Source organism: Centropristis striata, chromosome 15 (genome assembly GCF_030273125.1).
Source record: "Centropristis striata isolate RG_2023a ecotype Rhode Island chromosome 15, C.striata_1.0, whole genome shotgun sequence".
Taxonomy (NCBI): domain Eukaryota; kingdom Metazoa; phylum Chordata; class Actinopteri; order Perciformes; family Serranidae; genus Centropristis; species Centropristis striata.
The window spans coordinates 32,095,856-32,117,182 of NC_081531.1; the positions used below are offsets into that span (position 1 = coordinate 32,095,856).

Genomic DNA, 21,327 nt, shown 5'->3' on the forward strand with positions numbered 1-21,327 from the left:
TAAAATATTAGTGATACAGCATTTTTGGTTTATTATATTCTTAAGAACAAGGAATACACTTTTAGAGGGAGTCCGTTTTATCCTGAAACCATGCATGGGAAGGAATATGATGTTTTCAAGTGCACATATTGTCGGATAAACCAAAATTGTAGTGCCAAAACTGTAGATTGTTGCAGTGGGACACATAAAACCATGAGACATTTCATAAGAAAAAATACTATTTATTTAACATGTGTTCTAAAGAGAAAATAATCCTACTAAAAATGAAACGCATAATCTCCTTTTTGCGCCATGATCTCCCTTCAACACAAACAAAACATAACAAATCATCCAAAATAAACATTCATAATAAATCAACCAAAAGACACTTTGAATTTCAGTCAATGATTCATTTAAAGTACAAATTAAAGGGTTAGTGACATGTTTGATGCTACAATAATACCACAATTTTCTTGCTTGTGATCATTTTTACAAAATCTTATTAAGAAGTTGTCATTTAACAATATATTACATGTTAAAGTTTTCAACGCACAGTAGAAAAACAACCCTAAAACATTCATTCATGTTGAAAACCTTCATAATGGCCACAGCGTTCTGTAGATTTACGAAGAGTTCAGTAACATTTGGAGCAACCTGTAATTATTACTAAGCTCAAGTCAGGAATATTAATTCATAAAGGAGGAGTGACTCAAGTAAACTGTAACCATAATTGTCATTGTAGTAAGTAATATTGCTGTCTTAAAAGACAAATAAAGACAAAACACATTGTAGTTGTAACACACCAGCAGCTACACATCCTTCAAAGTATAAATTAGGCTAAATGAAACAAAATCATTTATTTAACACATTTGATATGCGTGTATCAGACTATTTATAGGCAGCATGCAATGATCAAAGTATAAATATGCAGATTTTTCTCGACTTTCGATAAGAATAAGAAAAAGTGATATTGATCGGTCTCAAAAGACAACAATCATCACTTAAAAAATGATAAAGTAATAAATAAGAATCCACCACCCTTTAATTCCTGCTTGAAAACATGCACATAAGGCATATATATATATATTTAAATATATATATATAAAATTACTTTTCAAGACAAAAAAATTATTATTATTATTATTATTATTATTAAGTTCTGGAAATAAAGCCAGTTGGCACAAGTCAGCCCTAGCTTTTTAGGTAATGCTAAAAAAAAATAATGTAAGTTGATTCTAGAGCAGCCAGGTTTTACAGTGCCCACTAATTCTAATAAATTAATTAAAACCTTCTAACCAATAACACTATATGTTAGCAAATTTAATTAAAGATCTCTTGTTTCTTCTGCACCCCAGGTCCATTCATTGTCTGCTGATACCAAACTATACTGTCCGTATTAATAATAATTTGTTTTTTTAATTCCTTAATTTATGATACAGAGCAGTAATGTTACTGGCAAGTTTTGGATGATAAAGACCTCAGATATCTAGCATTAATAACAATATTAGGATTTAATTAAAGGGACAGTTCATCCCCAAATCAAAAATACATGTTTTTTATTCTATCTATCTTTCAGATATCAGCTGGAGAGATGTCCGTCTTCTTTAGAATATAATTAACTACATGGCACTTAGATTGTGGTGCTCAAAGCACCAACAAATACAACTGAAAAACTCAACAGCAATGTCTCGTTTCTTAAGATAATACACAGACTTGTTGCGAGCAATTACATGTAGAGAAAGAGAATAGTTCATACATGAAACTGCTCACGAGGTCTGTAATCTCGCTGGTATCATATACTATGCAACACTATTGTAATGTCAGTTTTATGTCTGTGGTAAAAAAAAAAAAAAAAGCCAGAACAGTGTTGTTAATTAGTAAATATCGTGCTTTAGAATTAATAAACCTAGTTTAAATTTAGATTCATTTCCAGTTTATATCCAGTTGAATAGTAAAGATACATTTTATTTAAATGTATTGCATCCACTGTGCTGTGATCGTGTCAAACAATAGAACATATGTATTATAATATGCTATTTTAGGAATTATTTTGCTATAAACTAATAAGCCAAGAGTATATCCAGGCTCCTTCGCTGTTTGTCTGTTTGTTTTGTCTTCCTTGCCATCAAGCGATCAAAATCTATTAATTCAGCTTTAAATCACATTACTCATACGACCTGATCCAGTTAATGTCATATTACACATCTTGTGGTTTTCACACCACACAATTGACCGGTACAGAGGGTTACACACTCAATCTTTTACCCGGGGGATTACCAGATAAATATGTCTGATCTCATGCTTGTTGAAGCTGGCGTTGGAACACATGTTCACAACAGAGTTTTTCTGAATTTCTGTTTCTGTTTCCTCTGTATGTGATAACAGCTTGTTGCAAATGTAACACATATTGCCACAATCTTTTCCTAAACTTAACCAAGAAGTTCTGTTTTCTTAACAAAACTGTAGCATAAAAAGTAACGGCAAGTGTCCCCATGTGATGAGTTGGGAATGAGAACAATCCTTCGCACATGTTTTCCTTCAACCTGTGTCTTGCACGCTTCTTGGCTCCCTGACAAGTCCAGATATTTAGCCTGCTAGATATCTGGGATGCATATGTGATCTGTTCAGCTTGCATCTTTAAACAGTTAAACCAGAGCTTAAACGCTGATTTACGAGCGCCTCTTTTCCTCTAATCTGGAGCTTTTGTCAGGAAGCTCCAAACCTCTTGGGGAGAGCGAAGTCAGGGCAAACGTCTTGTAGTGTGAGCTAAGAATAAACTCTGTTAAAATCAGTTAAACACCTCATTGCCTTAAAGTAGCCTTGTGCCTAGTGTTTTCAGTTATCTCTTACCTGATCAGACTTCTGCAAGATCAATACAGGTTATGTACTAGAAGTAACATTAAAGGTCCGGCCATACGGAAGCAACAAAAGGGAGATATCAGTCAGTCTGTGTCTCCTAGACAGGCAAAACAAGAAACAACACCTGTGTCTGCAGGGGCTGTTTGAAAAAGTCTATTCAGCAAAATAATGAAGCACACAAAATACACATTGTACATGTGTCGCAGGTTTTTAAATGTAAAATATCAGCCTGTTTTAAACTGATATTATGTAGGCAAATAATGAAGCATATGCATTCATTCATTAAGCCCGTCAGCTGGATGGTAGCAACATCTTTTTGGACAATTTAAAGGAATGTTTTATTAATTTAGTTTTACAGGCTGGTTAAAATATGAAGAAATGAAGGCAGCATGACATGCAAAAATGTGCAAAGATGTAGTTGCCAGCTGAACTGAATCCTAATACGTAAACTTGTCAAAACAATGTGCATTTTGTGTGCTTAATATGGAGTCTTGTACACACGTAGTAGCTTTTCTGCACTCAGTGGCCTAAACACACTGTATAAAATACATCATAAAATATTTTTTGGTCACAGCAGGGTTTCCTGTAAGAAATCTCAGCTCTGTGGCTTACCAATGTCCACAGTAACATTCACATAAAGAGGCAGCCTCTCGAGCGACAAAGTCTTATATGAGCAGCTGTTCAGTCCGTCCTTTCTCCATACCTGCTGTGTTCGTCCTAACAGTCTCATCCTGGGAAGCAAAAAAGAACAAACATTGAAAAGGTTAAATTAGCACACATTAATTGAGCAATAATACGCTGCAACAAACATAACACATTATCCCCATCTCTGCATTTACTGACCTGTCTTTGTTTATTTCATTGCCACTGTCCCGTTTGTGAAACACCATGGTGTAGCGAGCTATATCAGCGGGCGGCCGTACAATCTTCATCTTCTGCAGCTCAACCCTGCACGAGATATAATGTATCAATGAAGAAATATATAACAAATCTGTGATCAAAACAAACACCGAATACTGTTTGTGTCTGTCTCACCTGATGCGAAGATCATCGTCTTCTCCGCCCCAGCCCCAGTAAGTGTTTGAGAATCCGTTCACTTGAAGAAACTGGTCTTTGGTCATCGCTGTGACTCCTCCAAAGTAGCCTTTGTACCGCAGCCTGAGGGCAGAAAACCATACAAGGAAACATAACAGGTCTTTGTTTAAGATCTACATCAGAGCTTTTATAGATAATATTAGGCTTGAGGAAACAGCCGTCTGTTAATATCATGTTGTTTATTCACGAGGGTAAAATAAAGTTTAACTTCTGACCTATAGTAAATTTACTCTAAAGCCCAGTTCATACCAAAGAGTTGCTGTCCTGAAAAGTTGCTGGTGAAGGACTTTCTGAGCCTTTTGGTGCAGTGTGTGTCTGGTCCCACACATGAACATAGACACACTTTAGACCTCGTCCTCTCTATCGGTTTATCTGTGTCTAACTTGGAGATCTGTGACGATGTGTTTTCTGATCATATGCCTATACTGTTTGAAGTTGCTTTCTCCTGTGCTGAAGTTAAATCCGGCGCTCCTGTTCAGAGACGTCATATTTTTACCTCTTGCACTGCCGGTCATTTCTCTGTGGCTTTTGACCAGCTCTGTGTGCCTCCTGTCTCTGCTGACACTGAGTAGCTCCTGGTTTTACTCCTCCTGCCTGGTTTAGGCAGGCCCATTGACGCCTAAAACTTCCTGTAAAACCTCTGGGCGATTTTAAAATAAGCCCCTAAAACCTGAAGTTTTTCTGGAAATTCAACAGAAGTGTCAACGCTTCTACTAAATAATAGATTTTTCAGCCTCTGTAGCAGATAGAAATGACATTCAAAAAGTATTTGAGAGCTTATACAAATAGTACAAAACGACGTAAACGCTTTCCAGGCTTCAATGGGTTAACAAAATAACTAGTGCAGCTAGACGGGAGTGCCGTAAAGCTGAACGAAAGTGGAAGAAGAACAAGCTGCAGGTTTCCTTCCAAATCCTTAAGGACTGTTGGCGCCGCTACCAGAGCACCGTTAAAGAGACTAAAAGAGAATACCTGTCAAACATCATTGAGACCAACCGTCACAACCCACGTGTGTTATTTAAAACCATTGACACTGTTCTTAATGCCCCACAGCCTGTCAGCGTGGAGGCATCTCCTGAAATGTGTGATAGCTTCCTGCACGTTTTTATTGATAAGGTTGCTACTGACCCCTCAGTCACTGCTCCTTGTTGTGAAGCTTTTGATGGTTTTGAGCCAGTGTCTCTGTCTTTTTTAGAGGACCTGGTTGGCCATATTAAGCCATCAGGTTCTCCCTGTGACGCTGTCTCCCCTCATTTCATTAAAGAGGTTTTCCCCAGTATAGGGCAGTCTGTATTAAATGTCATTAACAGTAGTCTGTCTACTGGTCTTGTTCCTCTAAGTTTTAAACATGCAGTGGTGCAGCCCCTACTTAAGAAACCTGGCCTCGATCGCAGCGTGCTGGCCAATTTTAGGCCTATCTCCAAGCTGCCCTTTGTTTCTAAGATCTTGGAGAAGGTTATATACGGTCTTTTCTTGATGTGCATGGTGTCCTGGAGGTGTTCCAATCTGGTTTTAAAACTATGCATAGCACAGAGTCAGCTCTACTCAAAGTTTTTAACGACATTGTCCTGGCTTATGACTCCAGTGACCATGTGGTTCTTGTTCTGTTGGACCTGACTGCAGCATTTGATACTGTGGACCATAGCACCCTAGTGGCTCGGTTACGCCACCTAGTTGGCATCTGTGGTACTGTGTTGGAGTGGTTCAAGTCCTATCTGGCCGACAGAAGTATGAGTGTAAACCTCGGTACCTCGGAGTCCAGACCTGCTCCGCTGCTGATGAGGGTTCCACAGGGGTCGATTTTAGGCCCCCTGCTTTTTTCTTTGTATTTACTGTCTCTGGGCTCCATTTTGAGAAAGCACGGCATCCCTTTTCATTGTTACGCTGATGACAGATGTCATGTCAGATGTCAGATACACGTGCCACTGAAGAAAAAAGATGCTTTCTCTCTCACACCGCTCCTGTCTTGTCTCGAAGTCATCAAGGCCTGGATGGCCTTGAACTTTTTAAATTTGAATGAGAAGAAAACAGAAGTGATGGTGTTTGGCCCTAGTGGCTCTTGTGTGACCCCTCCTGTTGACTTGGGCCCTCTGGCAGATTTTGTAAGACCAACTGTTTCAAATTTAGGTTTAAAGATGGACAGTGATTTTAAATTAGATCGTCAGATTAGTGCTGTTGTGAGGTCCAGCTTTTTTCAGATCAGGCAGCTGAGTTGACAGGCAGTTAAGTTGAGTTGAAAATCTGGCTTTTTGGGCTTTTTTGGTCGTTGGATATAATTTATAGTGTCTTGAAATATGAATGAAAATAATGAGCCTCCTGTTACAGTTGCATTTTTAGTATTAAATGACTAGAGGATCAACAAATTGGGTGTCTCAGCGGCTTTTAGTTAGAAGCTAAAGTAAGTAAAGATTAGCATCTCCTCTGCTTTTACTAGCATGTCAGTGAACTCAAGCCCAGATGTTTCTTGTTTTCTTCAGTCTAACACTCACCATTTTGACCAACTCAGTTTGATTCTGACCTGATCAGCTGACTTCACAATGAGCTTGATTGCTGTTGAAACAGTCGTAGAGTAGAGTAAACAGTATAGTCGTATACTTACTTGTATCCTGTTGCGTTCCGGCCAACCACCAAGTGTTTGGGCTGTTTATCACAGAGGTATAAATTGTGATCATTTTCTGGAACCAGGTCCACATCATGAAAGATGAAGCACCCCCAATTGTAGTCCTTCAGTGCTTCCAAATACCCAACATTGAGTAACTTGGCACGATTAAAAGTTGCATCACCAGCCTTTAATAAAACAGAAAACAGGATAAAAATCACAATCTGTTGTTGCCCTTTAAAGACTACTATGTACAATGTAGATGTCTGTGTTCTTCTGTTGTATCTGATGTCATTATGCTTTATCCATTAAAAAAAAAGTAGGAGGAAAAGGTAGGAGGGTTGGAGTACAGGGTTAACTACAGAATAGCTGCAGCTCAGAAAATGATTTAATGCTACCTGTGTGGGCCGGTTATTGAATAACTTTCATTGTCACATTCAGGCTGTTAGAGGTAAACAGACTGCTTAGCAAGTAAACGAGATGAGGGAGTTAAATATGCTTTATTCTGTTTGGAGTCAGACCCTGCCTCAGTATGAAACCAGATGATCACATAGGAACCAAAACCGTATAAAGCATTTCATACAATCAATGCGGAAAAATAAACTGTTCTGGGTAAATGTGTGGCTGTACGAACATGAACAAATTAACTTGAAGCAGTGTTGGCAAAATGTTGATTTGCATGTCTCTGTTTCAACAAATCGTAAAACCTTCTAGTTACTGACAATGATCCTTTCATCTCGGAGTACTGGGAACATTATTTGGTTGCAGATGATTTGCCTTTGGTATGTAAAAATGTTTGGCCTCACTGGTTTCTTTGTTTTCAGCTGCAATGCTTTTTGAACATCACTGAGCATGAATAGTTCCTTTCATATAAAGTCTTTGAAGTCTACAAATGTTACAACTTTAATGTTTCCACCAAAGATGCACCGATATAAAAAAAAACTTCTGGCTGAAATAGATTTCTGGTATTTTGAAAAAACAATCAGCAACTAGCCTGTTTTTTTACCTGCTTGAAGTTTTTTTGCTTGAAAAAAAAAACTATAACAAATGCAATGCAGTTTCTTTAACAATACTTTTTTTAAAGTTCTTCATGTAAAGTTTCTTTATTATTCCGCGAGTGAGACCTTTAGGTGCAGTCGTATCACATTTAGTCATATTTACATTCTGTATTTTTTTCTTTTTGATTGACAAGACATAATTTGCACTGATGATGTAGCTGATGTACAATGAAGCCATTTTTAACCCATTGACGCCAGGAAAGCATTACCGCATTTCTACCATTAAAACCGGGAGCGCTGTTGCGTCACTCTAGCATTAAGGCCGGGACAGCGGATATGTCATTTTGTAGTATTTGTATTTTTTTCCACCTTTTTTCGGTCTCTTGGCCAATGAAATGCATCGGAATCATGATCAGAATACATGCGGGAGTGTCGCAATGCAACATCGGACTTTTCCAGAAGACGACTATAGCGGAGGAGCTCAGCAGTAAGTGACGGAAGAGATCTGATAATAATATTATTAATAATAAATATTAATAATTGATTGTGATGATATCAGAAATCATGACTGTATATGTCTTATATTACTTTATGTGTCGTTGAGTACCCTGAAAAGTGCAATATATAAAATGTATTATTATTATTTATTATTATTATTATTATTTATTTTTTTATTACAGTAGGCTAATGAGAACTATGTCTTGTTCTTCCAGTGGTCATATCATGTTTGCATCTTGCTAATGGGCATGTATTAGTATTATGCATATGATTTTTTATTCAGTCAAATGTAACATTTGCTGAGTTTGTTGATTTTTTAAAAAACTTTATTGAAGGTTTGGACAAATAAACTCAACTTCGTATGAAAGCCACCGTATAAGCTCTCAAATACTTTTTGAATTTCATTTTTATCTGCTACAGAGGCTGAAAAATCTATTATTTAGTAGGTGTTGAATTTCCAGAAAAACTTCAGGTTTTAGGGGGTCATTTGAAAATCGCCCATAGGTTTTCCAGGCATTCTTTTCCAGGCGCTTTAGGCCTTAATGGGTTAAATCAATACCCTCAGTTCTACAACTGTAAAACTTAAAAATGGTTTGATTTAATATGAAAACTGTGAATGGTATGGAGGCTGTTTACCTGCTGGATGACATAGATGGCATAGTGTAGCTGCTGCCTCTGCAGAAAGGGGTGCAGGTGGTGCAAGAGGTAGAGGAGGTGTCTCTCTCTGCTGCGGTGAGGGATGAGGATGGCCACGCTCTGCCTCGCTGTGCAGTCTGAGGGCTCGTACTCGCCCTCAATCACTCCTTTGTTCTCACTCTCCACATCCTTCAGTTTCAGAGAGGATTCAAAGGACAACTTCACAGCTCCCTCTGTAGAAGTTAACAAATAAAACCAAAAAGTCTTTGTGATTATTTTGTAATATGTACTTCATAACACAGTAGATATTACATTTTCAACTACAGACAACATGTAGTGCCTAATGTTTCTAGTACAACCCCGATTCCAAAAATAGTTGGTAAAAATGTTAATAAAAGCAAAATGCATCAAATTCAAAATAAGTGTATGTATTTACAAAAAACAACACTTTCCCTGTTCGAGCACTAGCGATCTTGTGTTTGTACTGTATTTAATTTAATGTAGGTCACAAAGGATTAGCAAATTATTTGATTTGATTTTTGTTGTGTTTTTTCACAGCATCCAATCTTTTTTGGAAATGCGGTTATATATTAATCCCTAAATTGTGGGCTTATAAAAGATAACTTTAAGAAATGTGTACTTACAAATATAAATCTCAAATATAAAAATGATAAATGACTGGCACAAGCCACTGTCTGGTTTATTACACAGCATTTACTCTACTGTTCTGTCATCTATGTTGCCATGTAGTCAGTAAAAAGGTGGAGAAATTGCAGAAAGAAACATAAACAGAGGAATTAGTCCTTTGCAAGAGGGCACCATAGTTTTCAAAAATGTTAAATCTAAAAACACAGTTAAGTCTGTCACCTTTAACTTGTAGTTTTGTGTATACTTACTTAGCAATGGTGACTCCTTTTGGCATTCTGCTTTGGGTGGTGGAGTATTTAAGTGATCGGGCGCCGCTGTCAAAGTGTTGAGTTTATCCCTCAGACTGTCCTCTTTGACAAGAGTCTGTGGCGTGGTGGATGAAGCCAGACCGGCTTTCACTGTCTCACCCGAAAAAGTAGCAATCCATGCCAGCACAGAGAGCGAAAGAAGGAGCAGCACAACATACTTCCCCCTCCGCAAACAGAATCCCATGGCTGTGAGACGGTGCTGATGCAAATCAGAAGAGGCAACTGCAGATGCTGTTAGTTCTATTTTAGGATACTTCCTCTGTGCAGGACATTCCAACAAAAATACTGACAGCCACAGTTTAACTAACTGGTCATCCCATGGTGATGAATCATGCTACCGGGGCTATACAGTGAATTAAGTCACTGTCAGTATGAAAACTTACTGATGAAAATCCATCGCTGAACCCTCAAAATCCACTTTCAGCAAGTGAGGCCAAAAAGATCTCTGACAACTGTAAATTGAATTAAAGAGAAAAGATGTTACTGCAATGAAGTGGAATATGTGCTTCATAACCACTCTCATACTACCACGTCATCTGAAACAGAGGCAGGTTCTAGTTTTAGACAGGTATTACAGGCATATCCATTGCATCTCAACAAAAAACACGTCATGAGATGTTATCTTAGAAAACCAACCAAGATACGGTGAAGTGTTCAAGCTGCTCATTGTCTTTTCTTTTCTTTTTGTGTCCAGAGTCATTTATTCGGTTACACATTACTAAAAGAAGCTTCCTGGATGGTAATCTTACCACCAGTAACTGTACACCTGCTTTTTTCTGTTCCCAAGGATCACATTGCGACCTCACCTTTCTCCTCACTTGTACTATATATCTATGAAATATTTAGGGATGCATTTGAGTAAAGAAACTGTTAGTCAACTAATCGACAAATTTGTAATTCTGAGTTTCTCCACAGAGAATCCTGCAAAAGCAAAACTTTGTCCTTTGGCGAGAAAGCATACTTCTCAAAACCGACATCAACTTGGACTTTGATTATCTGGGATGGACATTTTTCACTACTTTTTATGACATTTTATAAAACTAACAATTTATCTAAAAAAATCGGCAATTTAATCGATAATGAAAAAAGTGGTCAGTCGCAGCCCAGAATAGTATAACATGCTACAATGTTAACTTATAGTATATAGAATAGTATAATATATAGTATATAATATATAATATAATATATATAATATATAATATAATATATAGTATATATAGAATAGTATAATATATAGTGTATAATATATAGTATATAATATACTATATATATAATATATAGTATATAGAATAGTATAACTTGCTACAATGTAGCAAGTTAATAGTGAAAGGCAACGCCCCCAAGTTATCAAACAGACAACTGTGACTATCAATACTAATTATTACACCCATTTAGTATTCATTCTCAAGTCTTGGCTGCTGTCTTCAGTAGGAAAACGTGTTGAAGAATAAAGTTTTGACCATTTTGAGTTATTTTCCCGTCTGTGTGCTGGTGGCGTTAATTGTTGGGGGCTTGAGAGTGACAAGATAACGTTGGCTAGCTACAACAGCGTTATAACGTTATATAATACAACCTTTTACATAGCTGACAGCTCCTCATTCTTCTTATTGACAGTGAAAGCTTTAATTTGTTCTGATAACTGGATGCAGATGTGTCCAGATGAGCTCTATGTGCAGTTAGCTGTTAGCTAGCTGACGAATGCGGATGTGGTTATAGAGTTTTACTGCAAAGTGCTGTAAAAGTTCAGGATTAGCATCAAGCTAACAGTCCCACACCACGTAGCCTAGACACTGTTGTGATCTAATGTCAATAAAACGACATCGATCACTATTCTTTACCATATAGAGAGAAAAAAGTTACTGGTTTTGTTGACGTACCTTACCTTCGACACGAGCTGACGTTACGGTTAACGTCAACGGACCCGGAGATAAACGACAACAGAGCGTCAAGGTAGCACGTATACACAACACTTCCGCTGGATGCATTTCAAAGTAAAACTTTATAGTTATAATTTGATAATCTATAATAATCAGTTAATCTGACAAAAGCATGTAGTTAAAAGCAAGACCATTTTTGGGTTTTTTTTTAGTTAAAGTGATTTACGATTTAAAGAAAAGGCACCATACATACACAAGGCCATCCAATGGGTTTTACAGCGGCATAAAAATATATGAAAAATACAGTTAAAAACATTAAAATAGACATTCAAAGCATTTGAAGCCGCATTTGAAGCAGAATAACAGAAATAATAAGCCGTACAGGTGTATTCAGAAAACGGTAAACAATTAGAATAAGCAATTAAAGAGATTAAAAATATATATATTAATAAGAAAGGTGGAGCAAACAGTTATTTTCACCGTTTTTAATGAGCCAACATAGCATAGAACTAAATGTAGATTCGACTTGCTTGATTTTGATCGTGAGAACACTTTGTAACATGTCATCCTCAAAAGGCGATGGCAGGCACTAAATTCTGCAGATACCTCAAAATGTTATTCATCTCAAGTCGTGACATTCTAACATTACAGCCCTTCAGCGTCGCTTTGATTTTGAAGGCAACATCAGAAAACAGGAAGTCAGTGTTGTTTCTTCGTTTGGCTTATGGAGCTCAAAGCATGGTGCATGTTTTGCATGGATACTTCCGTTGTGTACTTTTCAAAATAATGGTCGCCGCTCCTGGTGTGGTTTGATTCATTAACTTTGTTTTACATCGTACTTTTGAAATAATTCAGGGTTATGAATGTGATTTATTTTTGTGGATTTAATGTGTTTGTGATCTTTTTGTTTTTTATTGTAAACATTAGAAGTGTTGGCAGCTTACATATAGTTTCCTTAGGGTAACTACAATGTATATATTCGTTTGCTCAATGCTACTGAAAAACCTAATATCAATGTCATACTGTAAGAAAGGGGGTAAGGGAAAAATGTGCACATAGTCATAACATTTTACAGCTATTTGCAGCACTAATATGAATATTTGACTTCAGCCATGTGTAAATGATATGTGTTGATTAGCCTATGTTGCACTAATATGTGTCCTGTGCCCTCTTCTCTTTCTTATCCAGGTTCACGGCTGTGATAAACATTTCTATCATGTGCTTCCTGGTAATTTTGTCTAGTTTTCTATCTCAATTATACACTGTATGGTCTCATCCCACCCTGCAGAACAAACATAGACAACATGCTGGTCTCTCTGCTGGGCCTCACTGGCTCTGAGGATAAAGATTTTGTCTTCCTGCCAACAGAGGAGGTGGTCGTCCAGCTGCTCCTCAGGTCAGTCACGATACTGGATGTCTAAGCATGTCATCCCCCTGTTGAGCGATGTAGGAAGTTCTGCAGTCCTCAAACGCCTTTTTACCTACTTTTTCTTGTGTTCTCCTGCTGCTGAGAGCTTCCCTTTCTTACATTTTGCTTTTCATTTCGCTCAAGATAAATTTTTCCTTTGGTTTACTCAATGCTATCACAGGCTGAGGCTTCAGACTTCTCTCCACCTCACATGCATGTTGTGGATTTTGCTACTGACTTTTCATTATGAATATTTCCTTGGCTGCAATTCCTCAGGTGCCGTTGTCCAGCTATAAATGCATAAACCTTACTCACATTGCATACATTTAACCATACAAGTTCCCAAGGGCCATGAATAATATTTTCAGAGCATTCACAAACACAATTACTGTAATGTTTGTCCTCTCTCTCAATTTATTTAAGTAAAAATTAAATCATACATAGCAAGTCAAATTTAATTTCAGTACAAAAGTATTATAGTAAAAATAAATCTAATGTAGATTTAGATTTAGATTTAGTCATTTAGCAGATGCTTTTATCCAAAGCGGCTTACAGGAAGAATAGAAGCAAACAATCAAGGTATAGTGCAATAAGAGCTATTAGTGCATCAATAAGTGCTAGTGACAATTCTTTGAGGGGTAGAATTATCGTGTGGTGCTAGGAGAGAAGATGCTCTCTGAAGAGCTGGATCTTCAGGTGTTTTTTAAAGGTAAGCAGAATGGCCCCTTCTAAATATAAATACTATACTATACATACTTCATAGGGCAAGAATCTTTTCTACTCAGGAAAATGTAACAGTTTCTTCACACCTGACGTTCAGACAAAGTGGGTCAGAATAAACAGTGCCTTCCTCAAGCTGCTCCTCCCTCCCCCATACTCTGACTGTGTAATGTTGGCCTATTGCTAGAATGCCATTAACATGTGAGACAGGCCAGCACTGTTTGCAGTTGTCAGAGACCTGTGATAAGTTAGCTGCAAGCAGAGAAAGTTCTCTGAAAGATCTACACCTAAACCTCTCATAGACCTCCTTCAGCATGTTCTCTTTTTTTTTTTATCAGGATCTTTTATTCAGAAATTTCGTAGAGAATTTGGGTTGTAATTATGCTTCAAAGTAATTCAAGTCATTTACATTTTACAAGCTCTCCAATTTTACTTTTTGTGGTTATATTTCAACATTTGTAATTTTAGAAAGAGACTTCATTTGGTGGGGATCAGAAAAATACAGGATACCCCCCCCAACAATCCCAAATGTAATATTACAAAAGAATATTTAAATCATGGAGGGGACACTCTTAATGTTTAGTCTGTGAGACTGTTGACAGCTACTTTTATTAAGCCAAACAAATATATCTAATTTATTTCACACTTTGTATGACCCAAATACACCCTGAATGAGGGGGAATAGATTTTCAAGGCCATGTTGAGGGACTAAACTTATGTTTCTCTTGTTGTCTCGACCATAATAAAATTTAATTACAGGGTATGGGACATTTTGTCGACTTCCTCTTATTGTGTGTTTACACTGTGACTCATACATCCTCTGGGCTTGTCCAGTCAGGCCACTCAGGCCTTGTGCTGGAAGTGGTGTGTTTGTCTGTCAGTAGACTTAAGTTTACTGTCCAAACCAAGCTTTAGTTTTTGTTTACTCTCACTCTGTACTCAGCTGAGATAGATAGATAGATAGATAGATAGATAGATAGAATAAAAAGAAGAAGGTAATAGCTCTACTTTTTTTAAACACATAGACAACTACAAAGGGCCTTGAGGATTATTATAGACATTATCTGGTGCCTCTATCTAAAAAAAAAAGAAAGTTAAGAATGTTTATAAAGAAATAACTATAAATAAGTTAATAGAATAAATGAGATACACATTTCAACCCAAGAAATTAAGCTTCCCTCTAATGTAGGACTTTTGTGATGATAAGAAATTCACAGAAGAGTAAAAGTGTGAAATCCAACCCTAGCCTCCCCCTACTGGTGTTGAAGGAAAATTTAAAAAAACATCTCTTTATGATATTTATGATAATCTAATCAAATATTACAAACTTCAATATATAATAATATCAATTTGAATATGTGATTGTAATGCATTTTTTCTTCCTCAAATTTAAATCTTGTGATTCCAAAACAAGTTTTTTTCTGATCTCGGTACATATCATGTCCACCTATAACATTTTTCTTTTACCTAAGAGAAGAGCAAAAACAAGAAAATGCTGATTTATGGATACGAAACAAAAAAAAAAAGAGGATTTGTTCATATATCATTTCCTGCTTGATATCCATTGTCTCCAATGGAAAAAATAACACCTAAAGGATTAAATGTCATGTTTTTTTATTGTACAAAACTTGTATTATTATTAATAATAGGCTTAGTGTACATCAGGGTTATGCTGAAAATAATAAGAGTCACAGGTATAGTACAGTGGAGTGGTCATCTTTCTGACAAAATGTTAAGAAAATGGGAAGATGAAAAGGTCTACATGAAAATCATTTAAAAATAAAGTCCACAAATACAGCCTATTAAAGCTGACACATATGCCATCACATGAGAGAGCTCCTCCTCGACTCCTCAAAGCTCAAAGACAGAGTAACTGTTCCACTGCCAAAGCTCACCCTCGGCCTGTGCTTTCCTGAATTAGCGTCACAGTCGTTGCCGTTGGTCTTGAGGCTGATGGACGAGGACGGAGTCGAGGCAGAAGATCCACCGATGCTGCCGGACTTTTTCCTCGCAGCTGTGTTGTGTTTCAGTGTAGCTTTGGCGGCTACTTTGAAAGCGTGAGCTGCCGTGCTGCAACGGACTTCCTCGATGGTATTCCTGGACGGTTTGAAGAGGATTATGTAGACCTTGTTGAAGAAGATACAGGCCAGCATCCCAAAGCTGGATGCCAGTATGGCAATGACCTCCACAGCCGAAACAAACTTTCCATATGTGCTAAAGTATGCAGGGATAAAAGAGATCCAAACAATAAAGAATATGAGCATGCTGAAAGTGATGAACTTGGCCTCGGTAAAGTTTTCTGGAAGTTTCCTGGATTTAAATGCGAAAAAGAAACATATAGCAGCCAGGAGACACGTGTAGCCAATCAGGAACCCAAGAGCCATCACAGAGCCTTCATTGCAGGTGATAAAAATGATCTCATCAATGTCGTGGTTCTTGTAGCTAGAAGGAGGGGCGTTGTAAAGCCAGACCACGCATATCATGACCTGGACGAATGTGCACAGGAACACCAACAGAAACTGCAGGTTTAATCCCCACCATTTACGATGGAGGCTTGTGGGGATCTTGGCTTCAAATACTAAAAGTACTCTATTAGTTTTCACGAGGATGCAGGAGATACAGAGAACAAAACTGATCCCGAAGGCAGGCTGGCGTAAACGGCACGTCCAATCCTGTGGCTCGCCGATGAAGATGAGGGAGCTGGAGAAGCAACAGATGAGCGAGAACAGGAGGACATAAGACAGTTCCCGGTTTGTGGCCTTTACTATTGGGGTGTTGCGGAATCGGACAAAGACTCCCATCACAAACGCTGTCAAGACAACTCCCAATACTGCACATATGGCCAAAGCTATGCCAAAGGGCTCTGTCCAGGAGAGAAACTCGATTTCCTTCAGAAAGCAGAATGTGTGGTTCCCATTGGACCAAGAGTTATTCGGACACTTGATGCAAACACTGGCATCTGTAAATATGAAAAAAAGAAAAAGACAATGGGTGTTAAAAGTGTGATATTAGCAAGTTGTAACATCAGCAGACATGAGTTGTTTGCCATCTTACCTTTATGATTACTGTACTCTCCATCTGAGCACTCAGTGCATTCAAAGCAGCATGTGGGCATACTGTCTATGATCCCCTTTCTTGTTCCAGGTTCACAGTCCTCACTGCAGTTAGAGAACGGTACCTAGAGGATGTAAACACACAGAAAAGGTGAGAACTTAATGTTAATGTGTTTTCATTTTTCATGTGTGTGTGTATATATATATATATATATATATATATATATATATATATATACACACACACATATATATATATATATATATATATATATATATATATATGCATGAATATGCATGCATGTGGTGGAATGTTTGGAAAGTGATGCTGTGCACATAAACAAGTTTTTTTGGAGCTGTAAACTAAATTATAGCCCTCTACTATCATGAAACACATCAGTGCTGTTGTAAGTATTGACATTTCTTTCCAAATATATAAAAATTTGCATTTTCATTTCCTCAACATACGATTTTGCAACTTTTAATCTCCAGACTCGAAACAATCTGTGAGTCAATGTTGATCATGTTTGAACAAATCCTTAAGGAACTGGAGTTAAATTATCATGCAATATCTATTTTAAAAAATTAAATAGAGTGATTGACTTTGTAATTGACCGTTGTTGCAGTGAAGCAAAGTTTCTTCACATATTCTTCACAGGATGTGGTACAACACACTAAAGAAATAATAGATAAAAAAGGCTTCTAGGAACATCTGGTGATTCTTCGGCTGTCTACTTGGACATTACCATACTTTTATTGATACATTAATTATCATTAAATTAGAACAACTTAAACTTTTGTTTTTATGAAAAAAAATGACTGTGTAAGACAAACCCATAAATAATTATCAGCTAACTCTGCCATTCCCACCAGCTCTATGAAGTGTTTAAGAATCTTTCATCTCATTGTTTCGGCTCTATTGCCCCCACACTTACTCTTTAGTTGCTTTAGCTGATTAACTTGCTTTAAAACCTAGTAAAACCACTAGATTCTACCTGCCAAGACAGCCACGGTGAACGACTAGCAAATAATATTTGCTGACATTTTGGCCATAACAATTTAATGAGGTGATTATACAGTATGTTATGCTGTCTTTACAGCTGGTTCTGCTGCCCCTAAGTGGACAAAAAAATCCAGGTGATGCAGATTTGATGTAAATATTAGTGCTATTAGTCCAAGGGCTAAGATCATGTTAGTCTGAAGATTGAAAGGGAATAGAGCCCTGAAGCATTTGTTATGATGTACAGTACAGGCCAAAAGTTAGGACACACACCTACTCATTCAATGCGTTTTTCTTTATTTTCATGACTATTTACATTGTAGATTCTCACGGAAGGCATCAAAACTATGAATGAACACATATGGAATTATGTACTTTACAAAAAAGTGTGAAATAACTGAAAACATGTCTTGTATTTTAGATTCCTCAAAGTAGCCACCCTTTGCTTACTAGAATATAAGACATGTTTTCAGTTATTTCACACTTTTTTGTTAAGTACATAATTCCACTTGTGTTCATTCATTGTTTTGATGAATTTACAATGTCAATAGTCATGAAAATAAAGGAAACACATTGAATGAGAAGGTGTGTCCACACTTTTGGCCTGTACTGTACATTTGCAAAAGTTTTGGTGCCTTTCTTCTTTACTGTGATTACCTGCTTATAATTTTAAGTAGATAATGGAAAATCAAAAATACACCAACTGACAGGAGAAAACAGAATACTACTATTACTGGGAGCATCCTCTTCAAAACACCCACCTCAGAGCTGTATCCATTCCACAAAATCTTTGTCTTGTCGATGAACAGCTTGGCTCCTCTCTTGACGTGCATGTTGTAGTATCCGACCTCCTCGAACACCACAGAGGTGTCCTCAGCAGACCTGTGCCAGTTTACGATGGTGTAGTTTGCTGCCAGGTCTGCGTTCTCATCAAAGCACATCTTTTCCCCCATACTGTTGGTGTAGTTCAAATGTCTGAGCTGCTTCAGGACCTGAACACACATTTAAACGATTTAAACTGTAAACTATTCAGTATTTAAGTGTTTGATTGTTTCACTTTGTGGTAATTGTACAATAAATATACAACATTTACCTGCCATGCTTCCATTTTCTTTATATCTGCACAGGAATTGTTTGCAAAGAGTCCACGTCCAGGTGTGCAGGTGAGGATGTCCTGCAGGGCCTGTGCAATGGAATAAACTGCAACATACGCATTATAGGAGATACGGAGGTGTGTGTAGTCCAGGTACGGCGTCTCAACACTTGTGATGTCTTCCTCACCGGTACACAAAGGCCTAAAACTGGTGCTGCCATTCTCACTTTCATCCTGCCTCGGGCTGTCTTCCAGATAACAGTTAAAGGTTTCTTCCCAAAACTCCCTGACAAATTCATTATGACTGTCTTTCTTTGGCTGGACTTGTTGTAAGAACTCTCTGAAGCCAGGAATGTGTCCTGCCTTCAGAGCAAAGCCGATAGTCCCTGCCACAACATTGAGATACTCTGGTTTAGCAATAAGAGAGGAGCTGGACCACGCTTCACTGGCTAACCAGATACGGTCTGTGATGTTTCTCCGCACCATTTCTTTGATTAAAGGCTCGATATCTGGGCCGCTGGCAAACACAACGATGACTTTAGCCGTGGAGTTCTCAATCCTGTCAGCCAGCGATTGGATTTCATGATCCTCAAAGTATTGAGAGATAAGTTCATTCAGGTGAATGCAGATATCTCGCTCCTCCATCTCCTTCTCGAACTTTTCGATCCCTGGGCGTCCGTAGTCGTCGTCTGAGGCCACGGCAATGACCCAGTTCCACTCGAAGTACTCAATGATGTCTGCCATGGCTGTGGCCTGGTACTCATCTGTAGGGATGGTTCTCATGAAGGACTTGTACTGGTTCTTGTTGCTCAGTAGGCGACTAGAAGAGGCATAGCTGATCTGAAACAGTAAAAGTTGCAAGTAAGATTTTGTTGATTAAACACATAATCCAGGAGGCAATTTATGTTTTCTGTAAATTGTGTTATCTACTGCAAATGAGGATATTTTTTTTGGATAAAGGTTTGCATTGTGACTTTTTAAGACTCTCAGTCTGAAAGGGACAGTTCACCCAAACTCAAAAATTCATATTTTCATGCTAAAGATGAGACATAGAGATTTCTGTTTTCTAACAAATACAATATACACTCAACAGCTACTGTATTAGCTAGCAAGGTGTAGAGATGGTCGTCTGCATATCTTGGTTGTAATAAGTGGTTATTTGAGTTACTGTTGTCTTTCTATCATCTCAAACCAGTCTGACTATTCTCCTCTGACCTCTGGCATCAACAAGGCATTTTCACTTACTAGATATTTCCTCTTTTGGCCAAGAGAACTGCCGCTCACTGGATATTTTTTACATTCTCTGTAAACCCTTGTGCAAATCCCAGTAGATCAGCTGTTTCTGAAATACTCAGACTGGCACCAACAACCGTGCCACATGCAAAATCACTTAAATCATCTTCCTTCCCCAATTTGATGTTCAGTTTGAACTTCACCAGCTCATCTTCACCGTGTCTACATGCCTAAATGCATTGATTTGCTGCAATGTGATTGGCTGATTAGATATTTGTGTTAACCAGCAGTTGCACAAGCCAGCTTGTAGAGTTGGCCACTGAGTGTAATTGCATGGCACTTGGCTTTTGGTGTTCATAGCGCCAAGAAATACATTTAAAAAACTCTACAGCAATGTCTTTTTTTAGAAATCATGAACCCCATCCACACCCTTGTTGTCTAAACAATTTCTTTGAACCAGGTCATGATTTCTGGAAAGAGACATTGCTTTAGAACTTTTCAAATGGTCTTTTTTGGCTTGTCTTTGGTCCATTATATTAGAAAATGCAGTCATCTCTCAGGCTGACATCTCCAACACTCAGCAACTCAAACCAATCAAAACAATCAAGATTGATAAAGCACCACAGGTAAGAGAATAAATATATATTTGGCTACGACTGAGTTAAAGTATTGTTGTGGTATCGATATAGCCACTGTTCAGTTTCTCACCTGAGGAATATAAAACAGACCCAGCAGGTTTGCGACTGCTGTGGAGACTGCAGATCCAGCTGCTCCTACTACTGCAATGGTTGCTGGGATGTGATCCGTGCAGTTACAAAATTCATCTAAATTGAGCGAGTCAATCTTATTTTGGGCCACAAAACTGAGCGTAGCTTCCAGGGCCTTTGACACCGTGTTGCATGTGTCAAAGATCCTGTAGCCCAGGGTGATGTTGGGCAGGAGGGTGCTGCTGTTGTTTATCTCATCGATCGCAAAGATCATGGCCTGGAGCCAACGGAAACCACGAAAGTTAAATCTGTACAAGCAAAACAAGGCATGGATTTAGAAGAGTAGAGAACACTTTAATATCATCAAATCATACAAACCAGCGTTGAATTTTTACCTGACACATTGTGTGGATTCAGGCCGAGCTGCAAGGTCTTGGTCTTTGGATGCAACTCCGAAGTGTATGGGGAAAAGTCCTCCGAGCAGAATATCCCCAGTCATCTGTGCTCTCTGATGGGGCCCGTACGTTGAAGTCACATAACTGGACCCCAACAATATCATGTAATGCAGAACCAGCCTCATCTTTCTTGTCTTTTCCTAATACGTAGGATTATTTTC

The 21,327-nt window shown here is 37.9% G+C and overlaps 2 protein-coding genes across 2 annotated transcripts; both read right to left on the reverse strand.

The window, feature by feature from the left end:
* Nucleotides 1-746: 746 nt before the first annotated feature.
* b4galt4 (UDP-Gal:betaGlcNAc beta 1,4- galactosyltransferase, polypeptide 4) lies at nucleotides 747-11,523 on the reverse strand. The gene is made up of 7 exons (XM_059351792.1): nucleotides 11,498-11,523; nucleotides 9,561-10,072; nucleotides 8,665-8,897; nucleotides 6,533-6,720; nucleotides 3,874-3,996; nucleotides 3,682-3,786; nucleotides 747-3,569 (listed from the first exon to the last, which is right to left on the reverse strand). Exons 2-7 carry the CDS (start codon nucleotides 9,802-9,804, stop codon nucleotides 3,434-3,436), a joined length of 1,029 nt encoding a protein of 342 aa, XP_059207775.1. The 5' UTR covers nucleotides 9,805-10,072; nucleotides 11,498-11,523; the 3' UTR covers nucleotides 747-3,433.
* Nucleotides 11,524-15,448: 3,925 nt separating this feature from the next.
* On the reverse strand, nucleotides 15,449-21,327 carry casr (calcium-sensing receptor). Its single transcript, XM_059351979.1, has 6 exons — nucleotides 21,107-21,327; nucleotides 20,713-21,019; nucleotides 18,772-19,611; nucleotides 18,440-18,670; nucleotides 16,680-16,803; nucleotides 15,449-16,584 (listed from the first exon to the last, which is right to left on the reverse strand). The coding sequence occupies exons 1-6, from the start codon at nucleotides 21,289-21,291 to the stop codon at nucleotides 15,449-15,451; spliced, it is 2,823 nt and encodes a 940-aa protein (XP_059207962.1). The 5' UTR covers nucleotides 21,292-21,327.